The sequence below is a fragment of the Oncorhynchus masou genome, chromosome 21 (genome assembly GCF_036934945.1).
Source record: "Oncorhynchus masou masou isolate Uvic2021 chromosome 21, UVic_Omas_1.1, whole genome shotgun sequence".
In the NCBI taxonomy this organism is placed as follows: domain Eukaryota; kingdom Metazoa; phylum Chordata; class Actinopteri; order Salmoniformes; family Salmonidae; genus Oncorhynchus; species Oncorhynchus masou.
The window spans coordinates 30,420,370-30,445,078 of record NC_088232.1 but is presented as its reverse complement, the minus strand read 5'-3'; the positions used below and the strand labels follow the sequence as shown (position 1 = coordinate 30,445,078).

Sequence of the window (24,709 nt, the reverse complement as noted above, 5' to 3'; positions counted from 1 at the left end):
ATAAGTTTCCTGTAGTTCTTGACCAGGTTTGCACACACTGCAGCAGGGATTTTGGCCCACTCCTCCATACAGACCTTCTCCAGATCCTTCAGGTTTCGGGGCTGTCGCTGGGAAATACGGACTTTCAGCTCCCTCCAAAGATTTTCTATTGGGTTCAGGTCTGGAGACTGGCTAGGCCACTCCAGAACATTGAGATGCTTCTTACGGAGGCACTCCTTAGTTGCCCTGGCTGTGGCTGGGTCTTGCTGGAAGACCCAGCCACGACCCATCTTCAATGCTCTTACTGAGGTGAAGGAGGTTGTTGGCCAAGATCTCGCGATACATGCCCCCATCCATCCTCCCCTCAATACGGTGCAGTCGTCCTGTTCCCTTTGCAGAAAAGCATCCCCAAAGAATGATGTTTCCACCTCCACGCTTCACTGTTGGGATGGTATTCTTGGGGTTCTACTCAGCCTTCTTCTTCCTCCAAACACGGCGAGTGGAGTTTAGACCAAAAAGCTCTATTTTTATCTCATCAGACCACATGACCATCTCCCATTTCTCCTTTCGATCATCCAGATGGTCATTGGCAAACTTCAGACAGGCCTGGACATGCGCTGACTTGAGCAAGGGGACCTTGCGTGCGCTGCAGGATTTTAATCCATGACGGCGTAGTGTGTTACTAATGCTTTTCTTTGAGACTGTGGTCCCGTGTAGTTCTGGGCTGATCCCTCACCTTCCTCATGATCATTGATGCCCCACGAGGTGAGATCTTGCATGGAGCCCCAGACCGAGGGTGATTGACCGTCATCTTGAACTTCTTCCATTTTCTAATAATTGCGCCAACAGTTGTTGCCTTCTCACCAAGCTGCTTGTCTATTGTCCTGTAGCCCATCCCAGCCTTGTGCAGGTCTACAATTTTATTCCTGATGTCCTTACACAGCTCTCTGGTCCTGGCCATTGTGGAGAGGTTGGAGTCTGTTTGATTGAGTGTATGGACAGGTGTCTTTTATACAGGTAACGAGTTCAAACAGGTGCAGTTAATACAGGTAATGAGTGTAGAACAGGAGGGCCTTACAGAAACGTTTGACCTCTGTCATTGCCAACAAAGGGTATATAACAAAGTATTGAGATAAACTTTTGTTATTGACCAACTACTTATTTTCCACCATAATTTGCAAATAAATTCATAAAAAATGTACAATGTGATTTTCTGGATTTTCCCCCCTAATTTTGTCTGTCATAGTTGAAGTATACCTATGATGAAAATTACAGGCCTCTCTCATCTTTTTAAGTGGGAGAACTTGCACAATTGGTGGCTGACTAAATACTTTTTTGCCCCACTGTATGTCATGCAATAAAATGCTAATTAATTACTTCAAAATCATACAATGTGATTTTCTGGATTTTTGTTTTAGATTCCGTCTCTCACAGTTGAAATGTACCTATGATAAAAATGACAGACCTCTACATGCTTGGTAAGTAGGAAAACCTGCAAAATCGGCAGTGTATCAAATACTTGTTCTCCCCGCTGTATGTCTATATTAGAGAGAGTTAATCCTAATCTAAAAGTGTCAAAGAGTACACACTAGCTCAAGTATAAATGAGGGATATAGTATTCATTCATTATTCCTACTGCATTAAGCCTACGTTGTGAAAATAATCTCTACACTAAGCTAAAAAACCCCAGCTATAACACTGCTTTAATCCGATCGTGTCGTTCCTCGGTGCTGTTGAGCACTCATTTTTGAGCTGGTACCTCTTCTGGGGGCGGAGGAATCAGAGACGCTCCTGGTGCGTCCGGGGGCTGGGGACTTGAGGTGGGAGGACAGGCCCCCGGGGGACATGTTACTCCCAGTGGAGTGGTCAGAGAACACGTTGGGGGACTGAGGCATGTACTGCCCAGTGCTACCATCCCAGGTCCTCCAGTAGGCTTTACGGCTGGATTCTGGTGACAGGTGCTGGGTCATGTTCTCTACAGAGTCCGGGGTGGTAGGACCCGAGGCTGGAGGAGAGAAGCAGGTTGAGTTAAAGGGCATATTTTCAAATGTAAACACAGGTTTGGGAAAAATGCATACTGTTTTAAAGGGGACTGACATTAGCAGAGTTGGAGATTGAAAGGGAACAGAGTAAAAATGTTGATCAATTATTGCATGTGGAAAATGGAGCCATAAGTGTGCAAAGGCCTATTAAGGAGGTGTGTATTTCCTAAAATCCAAACCTGTTGGCATGTTGATGGTCTGGTCTCCCAGGAAGAGGCGTCTGGCGATGCTGCGCCGGTACCAGGCTCTGGGGAAGGCCAGGATCTCACTTAGCCTCCGCATGTCATACTTAAAGGAGGCCGAGCCAATGTCACACACAGCTGAGAAGAGAGAGAAAAAACACTCGAAGTAGGCCAGGAATCTAAGTTTCTGTGGAGGGGAATTAATTGATCAAAATGGATCAGCTTTAGTGACAAGATATACAGTCACATTCAAAACATTACAAATACTAAACTATATTGGATGTAGGGCTGTGACGATTATGGAATTTGGGGTAACAATAAATTATCATGCCAATAGCCACGTTATTGTCATGTCTTTTTTTAACCCCCTTTTTCCCCAAATTTCATGATATCCAATTGGTAGTTACAGTCCTGTCCCATCGCTGCAACTACCGCAGGGTCTCTCTCGGGAGAGGCGAAGGTCAAGAGCCATGCGTCCTCCGAAACACAACCCAGCCAAGCCGCACTGCATCTTGACACAACGTCCACCGGGTCGCGTCCGGCTGCGACAGAGCATGAACTCGAACCAGGATCTCTAGTGGCACAGTGGTCTAAGCCACTGCAGTGCTAGCTGTGCCACTAGAGATCCTGGTTCGAGTTCATGCTCTGTCACAGCCGGGAGGGAGGCCTATATCTGTTATTTTTGTTAAAATGTTTTGAGCTTGTAATGAATCTTCGAAAATTTGCTACGACATACATCACAGCTTTGGTTACACTGGTCTCAAAAATGTATGGTTTTAACTGCTTGGAACTTTTGGAAATTATGCTTCTCATCCCGACCCTGCCATTCTGTTCGTAAAATGTTTACAAAATGGACCAACCATGTTAAAATGAAAAACTGCTATTGGGTAAACTACAGTGCATTCGGAAATTTGTTGAAGCACCTTTGGCAGCGATTACAGCCTCAAGTCTTCTTGGGTATGACGCTACTAGCTTGGCGCACATGTATGGGGAGTTTCACCCATTCTTCTCTGCAGATCCTTTCAAGCTCTGTCAGGTTGGATGGGGAGCGTTGCTGCACAGCTATTTGCAGGTCTCTCTACAGATGTTCGATCGGGTTCAAGTTACGGCTCTGGCTGGGCCACTCAAGGACATTGAGACTAGTCCCGAAGCCACTCCTGCTTTATCTTGGCTGTGTGCTTAGGGTCGTTGTCCTGTTGGAAGGTAACCTACGCCCCAGTCTGAGGTCCTGAGCGCTCTGGAGGTTTTCATTAAGGATCTCTCTGTACTTTGCGCCGTTCATCTTTCCCTTGATCCTGACTAGTCTCTCAATCCCTGCTGTTGAAAAACATCCCCACAGCATGATGCTGCCACCACCATGCTTCGCCGTAGGGGTGGTGCCAGGTTTCCTCCAGATGTGACACTTAGTATTCAGGCAAAAGAGTTCAATCTTGGTTTCATCAGACCAGAGAATCTGGTTTCTCATGTTCCGAGAGTCGTTTAGAAGCCTTTTGGCTAACTCCAAGCGGGCTGTCATGTGCCTTTTACTGAGGAGTGGCTTCGGTCTTCCCACTCTACCATACAGGCCTGATTGATGGAGTGCTGCAGAGATGGTTGTCCTTCTAAGACAGCCCCCCACACCTCTCTGATTCAGAGGGGTTGGGTTCAATGCAGAAGACACATTTCAGTTGAAGGCATTCAGTTGTACAACTGACTAGGTATCCCCCTTTCCCTTTGTGGAAGGTTTCCCCATCTCCACAGAGTTACTCATGGAGCTCTGTCAGAGTGACCATCGGGTTCTTGGTCACCTTTCTGACCAAGGCCTTTCTCCCCTGATTGCTCAGTTTGGTTGAGCGGCCAGCTCTAGGAAGAGTCTTGATGGTTCCAAACTTCTTCCATTTAAGAATGATGAAGGCCTCAGGTGTTCTTGGGGACCTTCAATACTGCAGGCATTTTTTGGTACCCTTCCCCAGATCGGTACCTCGACACAATCCTGTCTCGACCTCATGGCTTGGCTTTTGCTCTGACACACACTGTCAACTGTGGAACCTTACATAGACAGGTGTGTGCCTTTCCAAATCATGTCCAGTCAATTGAATTTGCCACAGGTGCACTCTTAAGTCTCAATTAAGTCGTAGAAACATCTCAAGATTGATCAATGGAAACAGGATGCACCTGAGCTCATTTTCGAATATCATAGCAAAGGGTCTGAATACTTAAATAAATAAGGTATTTCAGTTATTTTTTTAAATACAAAAAAAAAACAGTTTTCGCTTTGTCATTATGGGTTATTATGTGAAGATTGATGAGGAAAATGTTTTATTGAATACATTTTAGATTAAGGCTGTAATGTAAGATTATGTGGAAAAAAAGGAAGAGGTCTGAATACTTTCCGAATGCACTGTATATATATAAAGTTGAATCCCCCTTCTCCTAAAAATTAATGTATAAAGACAATATATTTTTGGTTCGTTCACGGTTACCATCCATAATTCAAATTAAGGTTTATTTGTCACGTGAGCCAAATACAACAGTGAAATGCTTACTTCCAAGCCCTGACCAACACTGCAATTTTTAAGTAAAAAAATAGGTGTTAGGTAAACCTTAGATAAGTAAAGAAATAAAAAAAACAAGCAGTAAAATGACAGTGAAAATAGCAGTAGCAAGGCTATATACAGGTGGTACCGGTACAGAGTCAATGTATGGGGGCACCGGTTAGTCGGGCGAATTGAGGTAATATGCACATGTAGGTATAGTTAAAGTGACTATACATAGATGATAAACAGAGAGTAGCAGCAGCGTAAAAGAGGGGGTTGGTGGGCGGGGGGTGGCAGGACACAATGCAAATAGTCTGGGTAGCCATTTGATTACCTGTTCAGGAGTCTTATGGCGTGGGTGTAAAAGCTGTTGAGAAGCCTTTTGTTCCTAGACTTGGCGCTCTGGGAACCATGCGGTAGCATGGCAAGTGGTGGCTGGGGTATTTGACAAGTTTTAGGGCCTTCCTCTGATACCGCCTAGTGTCGAGGTCCTCGGTAGCAGTCAGCTTAGCCCCAGTGACTATCCTCTGTAGTGCCTTGTGGTTGGAGGCCGAGTAGTTGCCGTACAAGGCAGTGATGTCCTACAAACTTAATGATGGTGTTGGAGTCATGCCTGGCCATGCAGTCGTGGGTGAACAGGGAGTACAGGAGGGGACTGAGCACCCCTGATGGGCTCCAGCGTTGAGGATCAGCTTGGCAGATGTGTTGCTACCTACCAACACCACCTGGGGGCTGCCTGTCAGGAAGTCCAGGATCCAGTTACAGAGGGAGGTGTTTGGTCCCAGGGTCCTTAGCTTACTGATGAGCTTTGAGGACACTATGGTGTTGAACGCTGAGCTGTAGTCAATGAATAGCATTCTCACGTAGGTGTTCCTTTTGTCCAAGTGGGAAAGGGCAGTGTGGAGTCTGTTTGAGCGGTATGCAAATTGGAGTGGGTCTAGGGTTTCTGGGATAATGGTGGTAATGTGCGCCATAACCAGCCTTTCAAAGAACTTCATGGCTACGGACTTGAGTGCTATGGGTCTGTAGTCATTTAGGCAGGTTACCTTAGTGTTCTTGGGCAAAAGGACTATGGTGGTCTGCTTGAAGCATGTTGGTATTACAGACTCAATCAGGGACATGTTGAAAATGTCAGTGAAGACACCTGTCAGTTGGTCAGCGGCCTTGTGAATGTTGACCTGTTTAAAGGTCTTACTCACTTCAGCTACTGAGAGCGTGATCACACAGTTCTCTCATACATGCCTCAGTGTTGCTTGCCTCGAAGTGAGCATAGACGTGATTTAGCTCATCTGGTAGGCTCGTGTTACTGGGCAGCTCACGGCTGTGCTTCCCTTTGTAGTCTGTAATAGTTTGCAGGCCCTGCCACATCCGACGAGTGTCGGAGACGGTGTAGCACGATTAAATCTTAGTCCTGTATTGGCGCTTTGCCTGTTTGATGGTTCGTCAGAGGGCTTAGCAAGATATACAGTGGGGCAAAAAAGTATTTAGTCAGCCACCAATTGTGCAAGTTCTCCCACTTAAAAAGATGAGAGAGGCCTGTAATTTTCATCATAGGTACACTTCAACTATGACAGACAAAATGAGAAAAGAAAATCCAGAAAATCACATTGTAGGATTTTTAATGAATTTATTTGCAAATTATGGTGGAAAATTGCTCCCAGCCTATAGACAGAGACTAAAACAGGAAGCACCCGCGCTCAGGTCTGTTCAACGCTGGTCTGACCAATCGGATTCCACGCTTCAAGATTGCTTCGATCACGTGGACTGGGATATGTTCCGCATAACGTCGAACAACAACATTGATGAATATGCTGATTCGGTGAGCGAGTTAATTAGCAAGTGCATCAGTGATGTTGAACCCACAGCGACTATTAAAACATTCCCCAACCAGAAACCGTGGATTGATCTCAGCATTCGCGCAAAACTGAAAGCGCGAACCACTGCTTTTAATCAGTGCAAGTTGGCCGGAAATATGACCGAATACAAACAGTGTAGCTATTCCCTTCGTAAGGCAACCAAACAAGCTAAGCGTCAGTATAGAGACAAAGTGGAGTCGCAATTCAACGGCTCAGACATGAGAGGTATGTGGGCAGGGTCTACAGTAAATCACGGACTACAAAAGAAAAACCAGCCACATCGCGGACCACGATGTCTTGCTCCCAGACAGACTAAACAACTTCTTTAATCGCTTTGAGGACAATACAGTGGCACTGATACGGCCCGCTACCAAAACGTGTGTGCTCTCCTTTACTGCAGCCAACTTGAGTAAAACATTTAAACGTGTTAACCCTCGCAAGGCTGCAGGCCCAGACGGCATCTCCGGCCGCAGACCAGCTGGCTGGTGTGTTTATGGACATATTCAATAAATCCTTATCCCAGGCTGCTGTTCCACATGCTTCAAGAGGGCCACCATTGTTCCTGTTCCCAAGAAAGCTAAGGTAACTGAGCCAAATGACTACCGCCCTGTAGCACTCACTTCCGTCATCATCAAGTGCTTTGATAGACTAGTCAAGGACCATATCACCTCCACCCTACCTGACACCCTAGACCCACTCCAATTGGCTTACCGCCCCAATAGGTCCACAGACGACGCAATCGCCATCACACTGCACACTGCCCTAACCCATCTGGACAAGAGAAATACCTATGTAAGAAAGCTTTTCATCGATTACAGCTCAGCATTTAACACCATAGTACCCTCCAAACTCGTGATTAAGCTCGAGACCCTGGGTCTCGACCCCGCCCTGTGCAACTGGGTCTTGGACTTCCTGACGAGCCACCCCCAGGTGGTGAGGGTAGGTAACAACATCTCCAGCCCGCTGATCCTCAACACTGGGTCCCCACAAGGGTACGTTCTCAGCCCTCTCCTGTACTCCCTGTTCACCCACGACTGCGTGGCCATGCACGCCTCCAACTCAATCATCAAGTTTGCAGAAGACACTACCATGGCAGGCTTGATTACCAAAAATGACTTGACGGTCTACAGGGAGGAGGTGAGAGCCCTCGGAGTGTGGTGTCAGGACAATGACCTCACACTCAATGTCAACAAAACAAAGGAGATGATCGTGGACTTCAGGAAACAGGAGAGGGAGCAGCCCCCTATCCACATTGGTGGGACAGTAGTGGAGAGGGTGGAAAGTTTTAAGTTCCTCAGCATACAAATCACAGACAAATTGAAATGGTCCACCCACACAGACAGCGTGGTGAAGAAGGCACAGCAGCGCCTCTTCAACCTCAGGAGGCTGAAGAAATTCAGCTCGTCACCAAAAACACACAAACTTTCATAGATGCACAATCGAGAGCATCCTGTCGGGCTGTATCACCCCCTGGTACGGCAGCTGCCCCGCCAATAACCATAAGGCTCTCCAGAGGGTAGTGAGGTCTGCACAACGCATCACCGGGTGCAAACTATCTGCCCTCCAGGACACCTACACCATCCGATGTCACAGGAAGGCCAAAAAAATCATCAAGGACAACAACCACCCGAGCCACTGCCTGTTCACCCCGCTATCATCCAGAAGGCGAGGTCAGTACAGGTGCATCAAAGCGGGGACCAAGAGACTGAAAAACAGCTTCTATCTCAAGGCCATCAGACTGTTAAACAGCCATCACTAACATTGAGTGGCTACTGTCAACATACTGACTCAACTCTAGCCACTTTAATAATGGAGAAATGTATGTAATAAATGTATCACTAGCCACTTTAAACAATGCCACTTTATATTATGTTTACATACCCTACATTACTCATCTCATATGTATATACTGTACTCTATACCATCTACTGCATCTTGCCTATGCCGTTCGGCCATCACTCATTCATATTTTTATGTACATATTCGTGTTCATTCCTTTACACTTGTGTGTAAAAGGTAGTGGTTGGGAAATTGTTAGGTTAGATTACTTAGATATTACTGCATGGTCAGAACTAGAAGCACAAGCATTTCACTACACTCGCATTAACATCTGCTAACCATGTGTATGTGACAAATAAAATGTGATTTGATTCGACACAACAGTGGTAGGCCTTACCACCGACGAGACAGCCTATAGGGAGGAGGTCAGAGACCTGGCCGTGTGGTACCAGGACAACAACCTCTCCCTCAACGTGATCAAGACAAAGGAGATGATTGTGGACAACAGGAATAACAGGACCGAGCATGCCCCCATTCCCATGGACGGGGCTGCAGTGGAGCAGGTTGAGAGCTTCAAGTTCCTTGGTGTCCACATCACCAACAAACTAACATGGTCCAAGCACACCAAGAGTCGTGGAGAGGGCACGACAAAACCTATTCCCCCTTAGGAGACTGAAAAGATTTGGCATGGGTCTTCAGATCCTCAAAAGGTTCGACAGCTGCACCATCGAGAGCATGGTTGCATCACTGCCTGGTATGGCAACTGCTCTGCCTCTGACCACAAGGCACTACAGAAGGTAGTGTGAATGGCCTAGTACATCACTGGGGCCAAGCTCACTGCCATCCAGGACCTCTATACCAGGCGGTGTCAGAGGAAGGCCCTAAAAATTGTCAAAGACCCCAGCCACCCCAGTCATAGACTGTTCTCTCTGCTACCGCATGGCAAGCGGTACCGGAGCGCCAAGTCTAAGTCCAAGAGGCTTCTAAACAGCTTCTATCTCCAAGCCATAAGACTCCTGAACATCTTATCAAATGGCTTTCCAGACTATTTTCATTGCCCCCCCCCTATTTTAAACCGCTGCTACTCTCTGTTACCATCTATGCATAGTCACTTTTATAATTCTACCTACATGTACATATTACCTCAACTAACCAGTGCCCCTGCACTTTGACTCTATACCAGTACCCCCCCCCCCGCATATAGTCTTGCTATTGTTATTCTACTGCTGCTCCTTAATTACTTGATACTTTTATTTCTTATTCTTATCCAGATTTTTTTAAACTGCATTGTTGGTTAGTGGCTCGTAAGTAAGCATTTCACTGTAAGGTCTACTACACCTGTTGTATTTGGGCCATGTGACTAATACAATTTTATTTGAAATTTTATTTGATTATTACTTATAAACAAAATATCTTTATATATTATATTAGTATAAAATAATATTAAGCATACAATATGGCTTAGTATTTGTATTATTTATTACAGGTGTAACAGTACCGAATGTGTACCCAAATGAATACATAAAAAATATATATATTTACAAAATTAAAAACACTAAGCCTATAGTCTATGCCTACACTGCATTGTATGCAGAGTAAATCTGTGCAAAAAACCCATTGTAGTCTATTCCATTAAAACAACTAGAGCCTATGCGCAAGTTGTAATCAAAACAGTAATCTTAATTTGCACATTTCAAACTATCCTTTTGTGAGGCGCAGCCGGGAACTAGTTCTGTACCAAGGCGAATGGTGGGGTTGATAAACCAGAATTGGAGGATCCTCCATCATCGTTAAATCTCCAGTTTGGGAACATTTTCGCTTCCCAGTAGAAGAAAAAAATGTATTGAACTTAGTAGGAAATCAACTAACTGTATTGAATTTATTAGAACATTCATTAATTTGACCAAGATGATAATAAGACATGAACAAAATGCTTAAGTGATTTGTATTTTCCTTCAACTTTCTGAAAAGGCAACAGTGTGGAAATGCCCCTGTCTGTGTGTGTGTTTGTCTGCCACTATGTAGCTGTTAGCGATGATGCCAATGACAACCGTCTTTTGGTAGATGTAAAGACTTTCCTAAAAACCTTTTCAATTAAAGTGGAACTGACAGCATTTTAGCAACAAGCTAGCACATTTTCACACATTCATGGAATGTTTGGGAATTTTTATTATTTTTATTTGACCTTTATTTAACTAGGCAAGTCAGTTAAGAACACATTCTTATTTTCAATGACGGCCTAGGAACAGTGGGTTAACTGCCTGTTCAGGGGCAGAACGACAGATTTGTACCTTGTCAGCTCGGGGATTTCAACTTGCAACCTTCCCGTTACTAGTCCAACACCACTAGGCTACCCTGCCGCCCCAATGACGTAGAGCAAGGCATTTGTGAAAATTATTGCGCAATATAGAGTGGGAAAGCGGCAGTGAGTTTGGACAATTAATAGACACAGCAGTTTTATATTATTTTGGGTTAGTTTCATGTCTTTTGCCAAAACAAAAATGTACTACAGTAAGTATTGGCATTTCATTTTCCCGCAGTACCAAATCCGAACCGTGGACCCAAAACCACAATACAGACCGAACAGTGAGTTTGAAGAAACAATTACACCCCTATTATTTATTTAATACAGTAATTTTTTGCTCATCTCTTAAGTGTGCCAATAATTTGGGACGTTACTATACATAACATTCCCATTTGGAAGACCAAAGACTTCTTTCAGATTTGACTGTTTCCAACCATTAAAACCTGTTCCAAGAGCGGATGGAGCACCTGAGATATTGATAAGGGTGGTGTCCATCTTGCCTCCCTTGCCAGGTACAAAGCTCTCAATGAAGGTGGGTCCTCCGGTGCGTCTCATTCTGGACAGGCTGACCTTGACAAACTCCAGGTTGATGCTGAGGGAATCCTTCCTCCCAGTCACAGAGGACGGCTCCTCATCCACTGTACCTTAAAGGAAAGAACAGTTATGAGACGAGACTTCATAGCGCTGTTATAATGCTACATACTGACGGATGGAAGTCTGAACAACCCTGTATCACTATGAGGCATGCTGTACAGCGAGGTTGGTAGAAATGCACTGCAATTATAATGCACAGGAATAAAAATAGACTTTAGAATATATGAATACATTTTGAGGATGATAAACTTTCACCACACTTTTCCATACCTAGAGGTCCTGGGCCTGGGGGCAGCCCTGTGACGGCAGACTTCTGTTTCCCTGCACCATAGGGGTGGAACACGTAGAGAGAGAAGTCTGACATGCAGGCGGTGAAGCTGAGCCCTGAGGAGTTGCTGGGGGGAGGTGAGGTCTGACTGGCTGCTGCTGTGACGGGTCCGGCCCAGAGGGCTACCCAGAGATGGAGAGGGACCTGGAGGTTAGATCAACGAGGTGTTATTATGGACTAGATAGATTTAGAAAATGAAATGCAGCCACTCACACATCTATAGGTTGCTTTACAGGTGCATTGCTATCCATACCTCCTTTCATAGGGGGCGGTTTGAGGATGTGTTGGCTCGGGGGGGTGGAGGAGGGTGGGTGTGGGCTGTCAGTAGGTTGGGTGCTGGATGGGATCTCCATTTCACCGCGATTAGAGGAGAATACCAGGTCTAGAGATGGCAATTTCAGCATACACTCTACTCTGGACATTGGCAAGCAGCTGAAGCGGATCTGAGAGGGCTAGAGACATGGAGTCAGATGATAAAACTTTATTCATTTGTGTGTGGGGTCTCAGGGTCTGGACATTGTGACAGCAAAACATACTCATTTAAAACACTCATATTGTACAATGGCGAACAGAGTGACATGAGCTTTGCGAGCCATAGTAAGGTGGGCAATTTGAGGTAGTTTACCTGTACTCTCACGTAGACCACCACGTCCACAGGGAAGGAGGAGTAGGCAGAGGTGGAGGAAACCAGGGAGGTGGTGGACTCCTCCAGGGGATCCACTGGCTCAAACTGGCCTATGTCCTCCTCCTGGGAGTTCACAGCTGAGACACACACAGACAAAACAGGGTCAGATTTGAGCAACGGTCTAGTATGTTGCTGGTCCTTTAGGCCCAGCAACCCCATTCTAACCATCTCTCTCCCACGGCAAACAGGCGATGGATTTGCAATTAAATGACCCTACATACCAGTGTAGTTCCTTTCCACAGTGGTGATTGGAATGGTCTCCAAAGCTTTCTCCAGGAAGTCCAGAAGACAAGGGCTGATGACCATCTCCTCTGGGAGGGTCTGAAGGGCCACCCAGGCATACAGCTTGGCTGTCTTCACCCCACCACTACCCTTGCCTTTGGCTGCAGAGGACACATGATCTGAGTTTGACAGGGTCACACAAAGCTTCACTACTTACACCAACATAGGTAATTACAATATGCTGTGTTTAGTGTGACCCATCACCTAACTAGTGATGGACTGAAACACATAGTGGGACAAACTTATCAAATGTTCTTTCATTTACAGAACTTTCTGGTTCCACCTTTTATGTTTTCTTTCATCTGGAGAATAACAGTTTTTAATAAAACAGCCCCTTTATCTATCCACCCACTACGTGTCTGAAACAAAATTATTAAATTAATTCTTCTTAAAACATCCCAACACCTAAATCCCAATCGTCTTCAACATTCACAGATCAAAGCCTTGGACACGACTACACAAGCATGCATTACATTGATTGGGTGGGTTGATTGAGGATGTCTATGGCCATGATGGAGATGTGGCGCGTTACTGTAGGTCAACACAGAAGGTGAAAGGGCATGCAAGTAATAATGAGAGCTCTCAGTACCTGATGGTAGAGGTGGGGGTGGGGGAGGAAGGAGCGTGTTAGTCTTGCTTTGGGCAGCATTGGGAGGGTTGTGAGGGCCGCTATCTTTCATACCATACAGCTTGGACTCTTTGGAGAGGGTGCGGGGGAGGGAGGATCCTCGCGAGGCATTGGGGGACTCAGTCTTCATAGTCTTGGAGTTGTAGTGCAACTGGGGTTGGAGGAAATAGAAAAATGGTTACTAAGGATGTGCAACATTCCTTTTCAAGGCAATTTAATATGTATCTACATACATGGGCTCCGATACGATACAGGAATGATAGGTTGAAGTTTGAAACGGCACGATGCGGTCTGATTAGAGGAACGAATCGGTGAGATTCGGTTCAATGTGATTCGATGCACTAACATTAGTTGCATAAACATTCATTTTCCATTCTAAATTAAATCTGTTGCTGATGGAGCTCATGAGCTGAAACTGTCTGAGCGGATTTGTCTTGTGTGTGTGTGTTTTTCACACAAAACAGTGTCTAGGGTTTTTCAAGAATAGTGCAACAAACAAAAAACATCCAGTCAGCGGCAGTCCTGTGGGCGCAATACATCAGTGGTGTGCAGAACAGCATCTTGGAATGCACAACTTGTAGATCCATGTCACGGATTGGCTACGACCACACTGGGTTCTACTCCTATGAGCTAAAAACAAGAAGATGTGGGCGGCTCAAGTGGGCACGCAATCACCAACAATGGACAATTGAGGAGTGGAAAAACTTTGCCTCGTTCAATGAATCCCAGTTCCTGTAGCATCATGCTGATGGCAGACTCAGAATTTGTCTTAAGCAGCATTAGTCCATGGCCCTACCTACCTGGTGTCCATGGTACAGGCTGGTGGCGGTGGTTTAATAGTGGGGGAATGTTTTCCTGGAGTAGTTGTGGCTATTTAACATGATAAATGACTAAAGTGGGCTATTCAGCAGCCTGATGGTCTGGGGGTAGGTAGAAGCTATTAGCAAGACTGGTCCTGTACTACCTACGTCTGAGTGATGGAAGTGGGGCAAACAGGCTGTGGCCCAGGTCCCTAATGATCTTCTTGGCCTTCCTGCGACACCTGGTGTTGTATGCAATGTTACCTCAATTTTCTTTCATGACTGAGCAAATTTGAACGTTTGGAAAATTCTGTGCAACTTCCACCGTGCGTTTACTGTGAACACTGAGGCTGTACCCACTTTAAGTTAGTTTTAAAAGTGGTCAAGTAGGCTACTGTGGCTATTTGATCATAATGTAGGCCTACCAGAGTGGTCTACCATCAAAAACAATGGAGAAAACGCATCCCATAACATTTTAACATGGAAATAGCTGTTCTGTCGTTCAGCCTACAGTTGCAGCCAATGTGTGGTGTTCAAGCTAGGCCTACATTCCATGAGACTGCAGGGCTTGACATGAACCTGTTTATCCACTTGTCCTTTAGACAAGGAGGTGACTGAAAATGTTGTTGTGTTGTTTGATGCATCATTATTCCCATACCATTATTACAGAGAATCAGACAAATTATTCTACCCTGTGCCAATTGGCTACTTAGCTTATTCAAGCCTGTCTCAAAATACAACACTGCCCATTTAAGACAAATAGCAAATCAGTCCACCATTGCTGTCTACAAATAATCTATAACTGGGATAATAACTCACTAACTAGCACACACGCGCTACATGTAGCTCTCGCTTTGATCTCAAAACAAGGGCATCTACTCAGGACCGCTCATGCTGTAAATAAGTCCATTCATTTAATTTTTATTTATTTAACCAGGTAAGTTCTCATTTACAACTGCGACCTGGCCAAGATAAAGCAAAACAGTGCAACAAAAAAACCCCACAGAGTTACACATGAACAAACGTACAGTCAATAACACAAAAGAAAAGAAAAATAGAAAAATCTATGTACGTTGTGGGCAAATGTAGAAGAGTAGGGAGGTAGGCAATAAATCGGTCCGAGGTGAAAAAAATTACAATTTAGCATTAATACTGGAGTGATAGATGTGCAGATGATGATGTGCAAGTAGAGATACTGGGGTGCAAAAGAGCAAGAGGGTAAGTAATAATATGGGGAAGAGGTAGTCAGGTGTGCTATTTACAGATTGCCTATGTACAGGTACAGTGATCGGTAAGTTGCTCACAGACAGCTGATGCTTAAAGTTAGAGAGGGAGATATAAGACTCCCGTTTCAGAGATTTTTGAAATTCGTTCCAGTCATTGGCAGCAGAGAACTGGAAGGAAAGGCGGCCAAATTAAGTGTTGGCTTTGAGGATGACCAGTGAGCTGAGATAAGGCGGGGCTTTTCCTATAGATGACCTGGAACCAGTGGGCTTGGCGACAGATATGAGTGAGGGACAGCCAACGAGAGCATACAGGTCGCAGTGGTGGGTAATATATTTTTATTTAATTATTTTTTTTAACCTTTATTTAACTAGGCAAGTCAGTTAACAACAAATTCTTATTTTCAACAACGGCCTAGGAACAGTGGGTTAACAGCCTTGTTCAGGGGCAGAACGACAGATTTTTACCTTGTCAGCTTGGGGATTCGCTTTTGCAACCTTTCGGTTACAAGTCCAACCACTAGGCTACCTCCCGCCCCAATATGGGGCTTTGGTGATAAAAAAGATGGCACGGTGATAGACTATATCCAGTTTGCTGAGTAGAGTGTTTGCCAAAGTCAAGGATCGGTAGGATAGTCAGTTTTTACGAGGGTATGTTTAGCAGCATGAGTGAAGAAGGCTTTGATGTGAAATAGCAAGCCAATTCTAGATGTAATTTTGGATATGAGATGCTTAATGTGAGTCTGAAAGGAGAGTTTACAGTCTAACCAGACACCTAGTAATTTGTAGTTGTCCACATATTCTACGTCAGAACCGTCCAGAGTAGTGATGCTAGTCGGGCGGGAGGATGCGGGCAGCAATCAGTTGAAGAGCATACACTTAGTTTTACTTGCATTTAAAAGCAGTTGGAGGCCACGGAAGGAGTGTTGTATGGCGTTGAAGTTCACTTGGATGTTTGTTAGCAGTGTCCAAAGAAGGGCCAGATGTATACAGAATGGTGTCGTCTGCGTAGAGGTGGATCAGAGACTCACCAGCGACTAGAGTGACATCATTGATATATACAGAGAAAAGAGTTGACCCGAGAATTGAACCATGTGGCACCCCCATAGAAACTGCCAGAAGTCTCGACAACAGGCCCCCCGATTTGACACACTGAACTCTATCTAAGTTGTAGTTGGTGAACCAGGCAAGGCAGTCATTTTTAGAAGCCAAGGCTACTGAGTCTGCCGATAAGAATGCAGTGTTTGACAGAGTCGAAAGCCATGGCCAGGTTGATGAAGACGGCTGAAAAACGGCAGTACGGCAGGGTAGCCTAGTGGTTAGAGCGTTGGACTAGTAACCGGAAGGTTGCAAGTTCAAATCCCCCGAGCTGACAAGGTACAAATCTGTCGTTCTGCCCCCTGAACAGGCAGTTAACCCACTGTTCCTAGGCCGTCATTGAAAATAAGAATTTGTTCTTAACTGACTTGCCTAGTTAAATAAAGGTTTTTAAAAAATGGCAGTTATGATATCATTTAGGACCTTGAGCGTGGCTGAGGTGCTCCCATGACCAGCTCAGAAACCAGATTGCATAGTGGAGAAGATACGGTGGGATTTGAAATGGTCGGTGATCTGTTTATTAACTTGGCTTTTGAAGATTTTAGAAAGGCAGGGCAGGATGGATAAAGGTCTATAACAGTTTGGGTCTAGAGTGTCTCTCCCTTTGAAGAGGGGGATGACCGCAGCAGCTTTCCAATCTTTGGGGATCTCAGCTGACACGAAAGAGAGGTTGAACAGGCTAGTAATAGGGGTTGCAACTATTTCGGCAGATAATGTTAAAAATAGAGGGTCCAGATTGTCGAGCCCAGCTGATTTGTAGGGATCCAGATTTTGCAGTTCTTTCAGAACATCAGCTGTCTGGATTGGGGTGAAGGAGAAGCAGGGAAAGCATGACCAGCCATGGAAAAAATGCTAATTGAAATTCGAGATTATCGTAGATACCGTCAGTGCTGTGGGCAGCTGGGGGGAGGTGCTCTTATTCTCCATGGACAGTTTCCCCAAACTTTTTGGAATTAGTTTTACAGAAAGCAAATTTATTTTTGAAAAAACTAGCCTTAGCTTTCCTAACTGACTGAGTATATTTGTTCCTGACTTCCATGAAAGGTTGCATATCGCGGGGGATATTCGGTTCTACATTTTTTGAACGGGGCATGCTTATTTAAGATCCTCTGACGGGATGAGGTCAATATCCTCCCAGAATACCCGGGCCAGATTGATTAGAAAGGCCTGCTTGATAGTTTGTGATAGTGATGAGGGGTGGTCGTTTGAACGCAGACCCAGTACGCACGCAGGCAATGAGGCAGTGATCGCTGAGATCCTGGTTGAAGACAGCAGAGGTGTATTTAGAGGGCAGGTTGGTCAGGATGATATCTAAGAGGATGCCCATGGTTACAGATTTCGGGTTGTACCTGGTAGGTTCCTTGATGATTTGTGTGAGATTGAGGGCATCTAGCTTAGATTGGAGGACGGCCGGGGTGTTAAGCATGTCCCAGCAGGTCACCTAACAGTACGTACTCTGAAGATATTCGGGGGCAATCAATTCACATATGGTGTCCAGGGCACAACTGGGGGCCGAGGGGGGGGTGGGGTGGGGGGTCTACAACAAGCGGCAACGGTTAGAGACTTGTTTCTCTTGTACAGAGAGTAAAAGGAGCAGGTTTCTGGGCGTGGAAGAATAGATGTTGTCAAGTTCAAAGTGAATGGCACAGATCCATATATGGCAATGGTCTATTTACATATAGGCCTGCTGCAGCTTTGATTGGTTATGGCGCACCGATTTGTGTAGTGTATGGGCCTGAGTCATGCCTGTCAATGCAATAGAATCCAACCCCGATGCGTTCTGCCTACAACAAAATCTCTTGCATAGTTAATTTTGCATACTAAGTCTTGCATAGTTCGTTTAGTTTTGGTATGTTGCATTGATTGTGGCTAATATTGCATTGATTCAATCCCAATTTCCACAGAAGAAGGAAACGTTCAGTGTTAACTAACGGGGAAAACTCTAGAATGTTGAGTGAAATTCAATGTTGTGTTTCTCTGCACTTGCTGATATTTCTTCTGTGCCGCAATCCCGGGGGAGCTTAGAGGGAGCATTGGTTGTAGGTGTCCTGGAGGGTAGGCAGTGTGCTCCCAATGGTGTGTTCGGCTGAGCATACCACCCTCTGTAGTGCCTTGTGGTCAGCGGCGGTGGAGTTGCCGTATGTGTTCGATTGTGCTCCGGTAGAACACTGAGGGTCCTTGGGACAGGCCACATTTTCTCAGCCTCTTGAGGTTGAATAGTCGCTGTCGTGAAGGCAGTTTATACAATTTTAAAATCATCACAATACATTCACTGATTTCACAACACACTGTGTGCCCTCAGGCCCCTACTCCACCACTACCACATATGGGTGTCCAACCTGTGTGCCAGTAGTTCAAACAGAGAGCTCGGTGCATTCAACATGTCAATACCTCTCATAAATACAAGTAGCGATGAAGTCAATCTCTCCTCCACTTTGAGCCAGGAGAGATTGACATGCATATTATTAATATTAGCTCTCTGTGTACATCAAGGGCCAGCCGTGCTTCCCTGCTCTGAGCCAAGTCCTTTGTTGTGGCACTTGACAACACGACTGACCAGTAGTCCAGGTGTGACAAACCTAGGGCCTGTAGGACCTGCCTTGTTGATAGTGCTGTTAAGGCAAAGCAGCACATTATTATGGACATACTTCTCCAGATCTTAGCTACTGTTGTATCAATATATTTTGACCATGACAGTTTACAATCCAGGGTTACTCCAAGCAGTTTAGTCATCTCAACTTGCTCAATTCCCACATTATTTATTACAAGATTTAGTTGAGCTTTAGGGTTCAGTGAATGATTTGTCCAAAATACAATGCTTTTAGTTTAGAAATATTTAGGATTAACATTCCTTGCCACCCAATCTGAAACTAACTACAATTCTTTGTTAAATGTTGCAGTCATTTCAGTCGCTGTTGTAGCTGACATGTATAGTGTTGAGTCATGCGCATACATACATGTCTGTGTGGTTTGACCATTTCAGCTTGTTGAAGATGTGTATGTCGAGGAACTTTTTGACCGTCTCCATGTCGGCCCCGTTGATGAAGATGAGGGTGTGCCCAGTTTGACAGTGCGCATTTTACTAGGCTACTGATATTGCCTGGGGTTGTTCGCCATGCAAAATGACTTGCAGATAAATGATCTACTGTCAATGCAGTTACATGCTTAGTTCGATGCTAAAGGAGAGGATGTATCAGTTGTCACAAAAGTTGAGGTACAGTATTTTCGGAAGGTAGAAAAAAAGTGAACCGGTTCAGAATGTTTAATTGATTTTCTGATCGGTGCAAACTATATTTGGATTAGTTTGGGGTCCAGCGGAACGATGATCTTGTATTTTAAACATTTGAATCAGGATCCGATGCGTATGGGGAAACATTATATCCCTAAATAGTTACGTATCAGAATAGTTTAACTCTTAAAATCATCAATGGCAATATAGTTCCCACCATTTAATGAATCATATTGATGGGTCATCGTTTAAACACATTATTTATACCATGCTATAGATAGGATAACAGTAATGGAGTGAAAGCAAATTAACTGACCTTGACATCCACTCCCGGAATGTAAAAGACAGTGGTCTCCAGGTCACTGGATTTGGTCTGCAGAGAGGAAGGCACCTTCTTCCCGGCCAGGAGGTGGGTGGTTGAGGTGTAAGTGGGCTGGAGCTTCTTCTTCTTGGGTGGAGACTCCTGGTCCAGACTCCTGGAGCTGCGGTCACAACTCCTACAGTACAGAAGGATAAATAGCTTTCTAGAAACTTTTGTAACACTTAATCCTTAAGAGTCTTACCCGGGAGGAGGGGGAGGGGGATACTAAGCTAACATATGGAATGGTTTTAAGATGGTCATACCAAGGATCATTTGGCTATTTGATCTTGAATTGTATGACCCCGTTAGGGATAAACAAATATTATTTGATGAAACATTGAATTTGACCTTAAATAACAGATTCATAAATGGAAAAACAATAAAAATAATCAATCAATGGGAAGTTTGTTTTAAAGTGGCTGTCCAATACCTGAGAGATATCACATCAATCATGAAATTATATATTTTTTAAAACTGTACACACAAAAAAAGTCTCTAAACTACTTTCATATACACTGAGTATACAAAACATTATGAGTACCTGCACTATCTATGTCGTAGACTGACCAGGTCAACCCAATTGAAAGATATGATCCCTAATTGATGTCACTAGCTAAATTCACTTCAATCAGTGTAGGAGACAGGTTAAAGAAAGATTTTTAAGCCTTGAGACAATAGACATGGATTGTGTGTGTGCCATTCATAGGGTGAATGGGCAAGACCAAATATTTAAGTGCTTTTGAACAGGGTATGGTAGTAGGTACCAGGCGCACCGGTTTGTGTGCAACACTGCTGGGTTTTTCAAACTAAACTGTTTCCCGTGTATATCAAGAATGGTCCAACACCCAAAGGACATCCAGCCAACATGACACAACTGTGGGAAGCATTGGAGTGAACATGGGCCAGCATCCCTGTGGAACACTTTTGACACTTTGTACAGTCCAAATCCTGATGGATTGAGGCTGTTCTGAAGGCAAAAGGTGTGTGTGTGTGGGGGGGAGGGCATCATAGAGGATAACAGACGAGCTTGTGAGGCTGGTGGGCATTATAGAGGATACCAGAGAATATCATCCTGTTCGTGAGTCTCATCTTTCCATAGATTGGTCATATTAGTTTTTTAGGCCAAACAGTTAAGACGCTACAGACGTTTTCGTGAGAAGACTGATTTTCAGGATGTCTCATGGTCTGACAAACCATGAGAGACCTTCCACCGCAGGTGTGGTGGATTGAGATGCAGCCCATGCATATCTCTAGCTTAAATAGATGGATTTTGATAGAGATTTTTTATTATGCTAATTAGATTTCTGTGAAGGGCACGGACATTGACTCAAGGGGGTTAACTTAAAGCCTGCAGGTATAATACTTTATGATTTGTCTAGGTTATAATAAGGCATAAGTTATTAAATAGTTAGAAGATCCCTCGGGTTCAGGTGCCGTACCTTCTGAAGGAGACATCCTCGTGCTCGGGCTGCTGGGTGGTGGGGTGCAGGACACACTTGCCACTGTCAATCTCCACACGCACGTCCAGCTCAAAGTCAATGTTCCTCTCAGTGACTGAGCTCATGAGGCTGCGGTTGGTGGGTGTGCTGGGCCAGCGCTCACTGAACATCTGGCTGACAGCGGCGAAGCCTGATGGTTTTCTGTGTGGTGGTTGGCTGTGACAGCAGAACAAACGGGGGTCGTGTTTAGTAGGCAGGAAAAAGGTTTTAAAAAATGAAATTGCATGCTCTTTAGTCTAGTAGTAGGTTTAATATGGGTGTGGGAACCGGCCAAACAAAGACGAGAGAGGTGGAAAGGGGGGGGGGGATAACTCACACAGTCCTCCTGAAGTAGCTGGATGACCTCTCGCGGTCAAACTCTTCCTCCTTGTCGGAGTCCTCTGAGGAAGAGGAGGAGAGCTCGTCGCGCCGCATGTCGTCGTGCTGGAAGGGAATGCCAGGTGAGAAGACAGCGGGGGTTGCAGGGGCACTGAACACTGAGTGGGGTCCTTCGCTAACAGATGGGAAATGATGAAGGTGATGAAGATGATGATGGAGTGGCTCGTCAATGGTGATGGATAACAGGTCCATTTCTGTCTCCTCTGGAAACTTCAGCAGAGAACATATGGGAGGGGTTGAGAGGGGGACAGTTAGACTCTTTTAATTAGAAAAGGTCAACATTTTGAAAGTGCTCTAAACTCTGTAGCAGATAACATCATTTTCAAAGTATCTGTATGTTTGTGTAGTAATGCATTTGTAACGATTTGTTATAATTGCCAATACACAATGTGCATTACAGTCATAATCTACTCCAGCTTGGCATCTTCAAAAACATGTTTTAAACATGGCCAATATCATGGCTATTGCTAGATGTAATGTACATAACTAGAGGCTACAATGTCCTGTAATACAGACTGCTATGTGCTTGACGTTTTTTCATGCAGTGCTCTGGGAGAAGACAGAGGAAAGAGATATGGAGTCAGAGATGAAGAGGATGAAGTGAAGGATGTTAGGATGAAGACACCTGGGCAGAAAGAAGCTGCAGGACAACGTCTTCTCTTAGGACAGTGGATGAAGCGGATCAACTCCCAAAACAAAAAACATTGCAACCCCTCACAAAGGACAGTATAGCCATAAACAACAACTGTCCTGAGCAGTTTGCATAAAGTATACATTTTCAAAAAGTAAATGAGGAAACCTCAATGTTTCCTCGAGTCACGGCTTTGAGGCACAATTATTCTGATGTTGGCCAAGCTAAGGGTTTAGAGTTTAAGGCTCAGAGGCTCTATACATCCTAAAAGTCTTAAATCATAGCTACTAGGGTTGGCATAGCTGCTGCAGTTAGAAAAGGAGATCTGTGATTGAAAGAAGTTGATTTGGAGCAACATGGAATTTAATAACAGGATGCATGTGTGTGAATCAATGGCACATTGAAATATAATCTTAAACATTTGCAGGCATACTACTACCGGCAGGGTAGCCTAGTGGTTAGAGCGTTGGACTACTAACCGGAAGGTTGCAAGTTCAAATCGTTCTGCCCCTGAACAGGCAGTTAACCCACTGTTCCTAGGCCGTCATTGAAAATAAGAATTTGTTCTTAACTGACTTGCCTAGGTAAATAAATACACATCCCTAAGTCTAACCATATCTACAGAGCCGCAATATCGCCGATGACGTAGCCATGCGGCGAATAATTAGGGTTTTCTTTGAAACACATAATCAGATGCAATGGCTGGTATTAAGAGCATATTACTTCCTACTAACCATATTGCCATTTGAGTTGTATTGTAAGTGCATAAAAAATATTAGCTTGAGTGCACTTGACTTGTTGATCTCTTGCTACTGAAGATGGTATGGCATGCATCAATCCAACAAACATGAAAATCAAGCATTGATTGATACTACTAGCCTTCTTCTCATCATCCTGTTTTGAATTTCCATGTTTTCAAACAAATCAGTCGTTGACATTTTATTAGAAGAAGAGGAAGAAATGGAAGACGAAGAAGCGGAAGAAGAAGGTTCTTTTTTGATTTTCATTTGTTTGGGATTGCTTTTGGTTGTTTTACAAATACCTTGAAGACCTCTCCTGGACTGACTGGTTGGTTTGTAGAGTCCTGATTATTAATCTTCAGTTGAACAGAAAGAGAACAATGGAATCCATCCAAAAAATGAAAGCATGGCAACATGTTCAAGAGGGGATTTTGCACTCAAAAGGCACACTTAAAGGAATAATCCACTCCAAAACTATTGTAATTTGTGTTTTGCGTCATCATGACAATGTGGCAAGTCACAATTTGCTTTTTGAAAGTCCATCATCTTGAAAACTTGACTGCTCACATGCAAAACATTTTGGGACTGTATCAACAGTGGACTAATGAAAAAAATACTAGATTGTTTTTGAGTGGATTATTCCTTTAACTCTCCTTCAAGCTACAAGCAAGCTGAAAAGCTAACACTTAGCTTCCGCTGACATATCAGAGCGTTTCCACAATGTTTAGACACACACAGCCTCAGGTCAAGAGGCCTGTCATAGTGTTAAACAAACAAACAAACAAACAAACGACATGGAGGATGAAATGATGCCCTAACTCAATAAAACGCTGTGCAACTGCCATTTTGGAGAATCCTATTGTTATTAACTACCATTGTCGTCATTCTATACATTACCGTGTCCTGGATGTTGAAGGTAACTCTTGGTCCAGGGGAGGATGCATCTACTCTGATGTCCGGTAAGTCATCTACGTCTCCTATTCTGGAACTGAGCAGGAAATTAGGAAAAATAATCCAACCCATTGGAATTTCAATTCAATTCCCAATCCTGACTTTACTGAATTGATACAGAATTGACCCATAGCCTGCTAGGTTTCAACTGCAGACAAGGAATGATCTTACAGTACCTTTGGCGTTCCATCCTTTTAAGTGGAGGCCTCCCTGCAGCTGTAGAGATGCTCTTGGAACGGTTATAGCTGGGTTTGTATCCCAGACCCCACTTGTCCTTTAGAGATGCAGCCTGATGGAGAAGCATACAAACAAGTGATCAGGGTTTATCAGTGCTGGTGTTCTTTCCATTTAAATTGAGATGTATGGAGTTGTAAGTTGCAGGATTTACAAATGGATTTCAAATAAAGACTCCCACAGTCCAGAAGTATTAAGCCCAGCAAAAGGGGGGTAAAGTTAGTGCGTAGTGGTCTCACCCTCATGCTGGAGCGGCGTAGTTTCTTGCGGACATCTCTCCTGATGTCGTTGACGGCCACAGACTCCAGCTGCTGGTAGCGCTGGATCTCCTGGTTAATTGTGCCCTCACTCGCTCCCAATTTCCTGTGAAAGGAGAACATACAGTATAC

The 24,709-nt window shown here is 44.4% G+C and overlaps 1 protein-coding gene across 1 annotated transcript in view; it reads right to left on the bottom strand.

Annotated features, from left to right (window-relative positions):
* The window catches only part of LOC135508102 (bridge-like lipid transfer protein family member 1), a 124,472-nt gene that overhangs the window by 10,115 nt on the left and 89,648 nt on the right, over positions 1 to 24,709 (bottom strand). Inside the window, 16 exon segments of the mRNA XM_064928051.1 lie at positions 1,739 to 1,984; positions 2,201 to 2,341; positions 11,127 to 11,303; positions 11,524 to 11,657; positions 11,659 to 11,725; positions 11,835 to 12,033; positions 12,207 to 12,343; positions 12,488 to 12,649; positions 13,138 to 13,327; positions 19,843 to 20,023; positions 21,327 to 21,542; positions 21,703 to 21,974; positions 23,438 to 23,491; positions 24,033 to 24,123; positions 24,263 to 24,375; positions 24,560 to 24,683. Of these exon segments, the coding sequence (XP_064784123.1) occupies positions 1,739 to 1,984; positions 2,201 to 2,341; positions 11,127 to 11,303; positions 11,524 to 11,657; positions 11,659 to 11,725; positions 11,835 to 12,033; positions 12,207 to 12,343; positions 12,488 to 12,649; positions 13,138 to 13,327; positions 19,843 to 20,023; positions 21,327 to 21,542; positions 21,703 to 21,974; positions 23,438 to 23,491; positions 24,033 to 24,123; positions 24,263 to 24,375; positions 24,560 to 24,683 (2,504 nt within the window).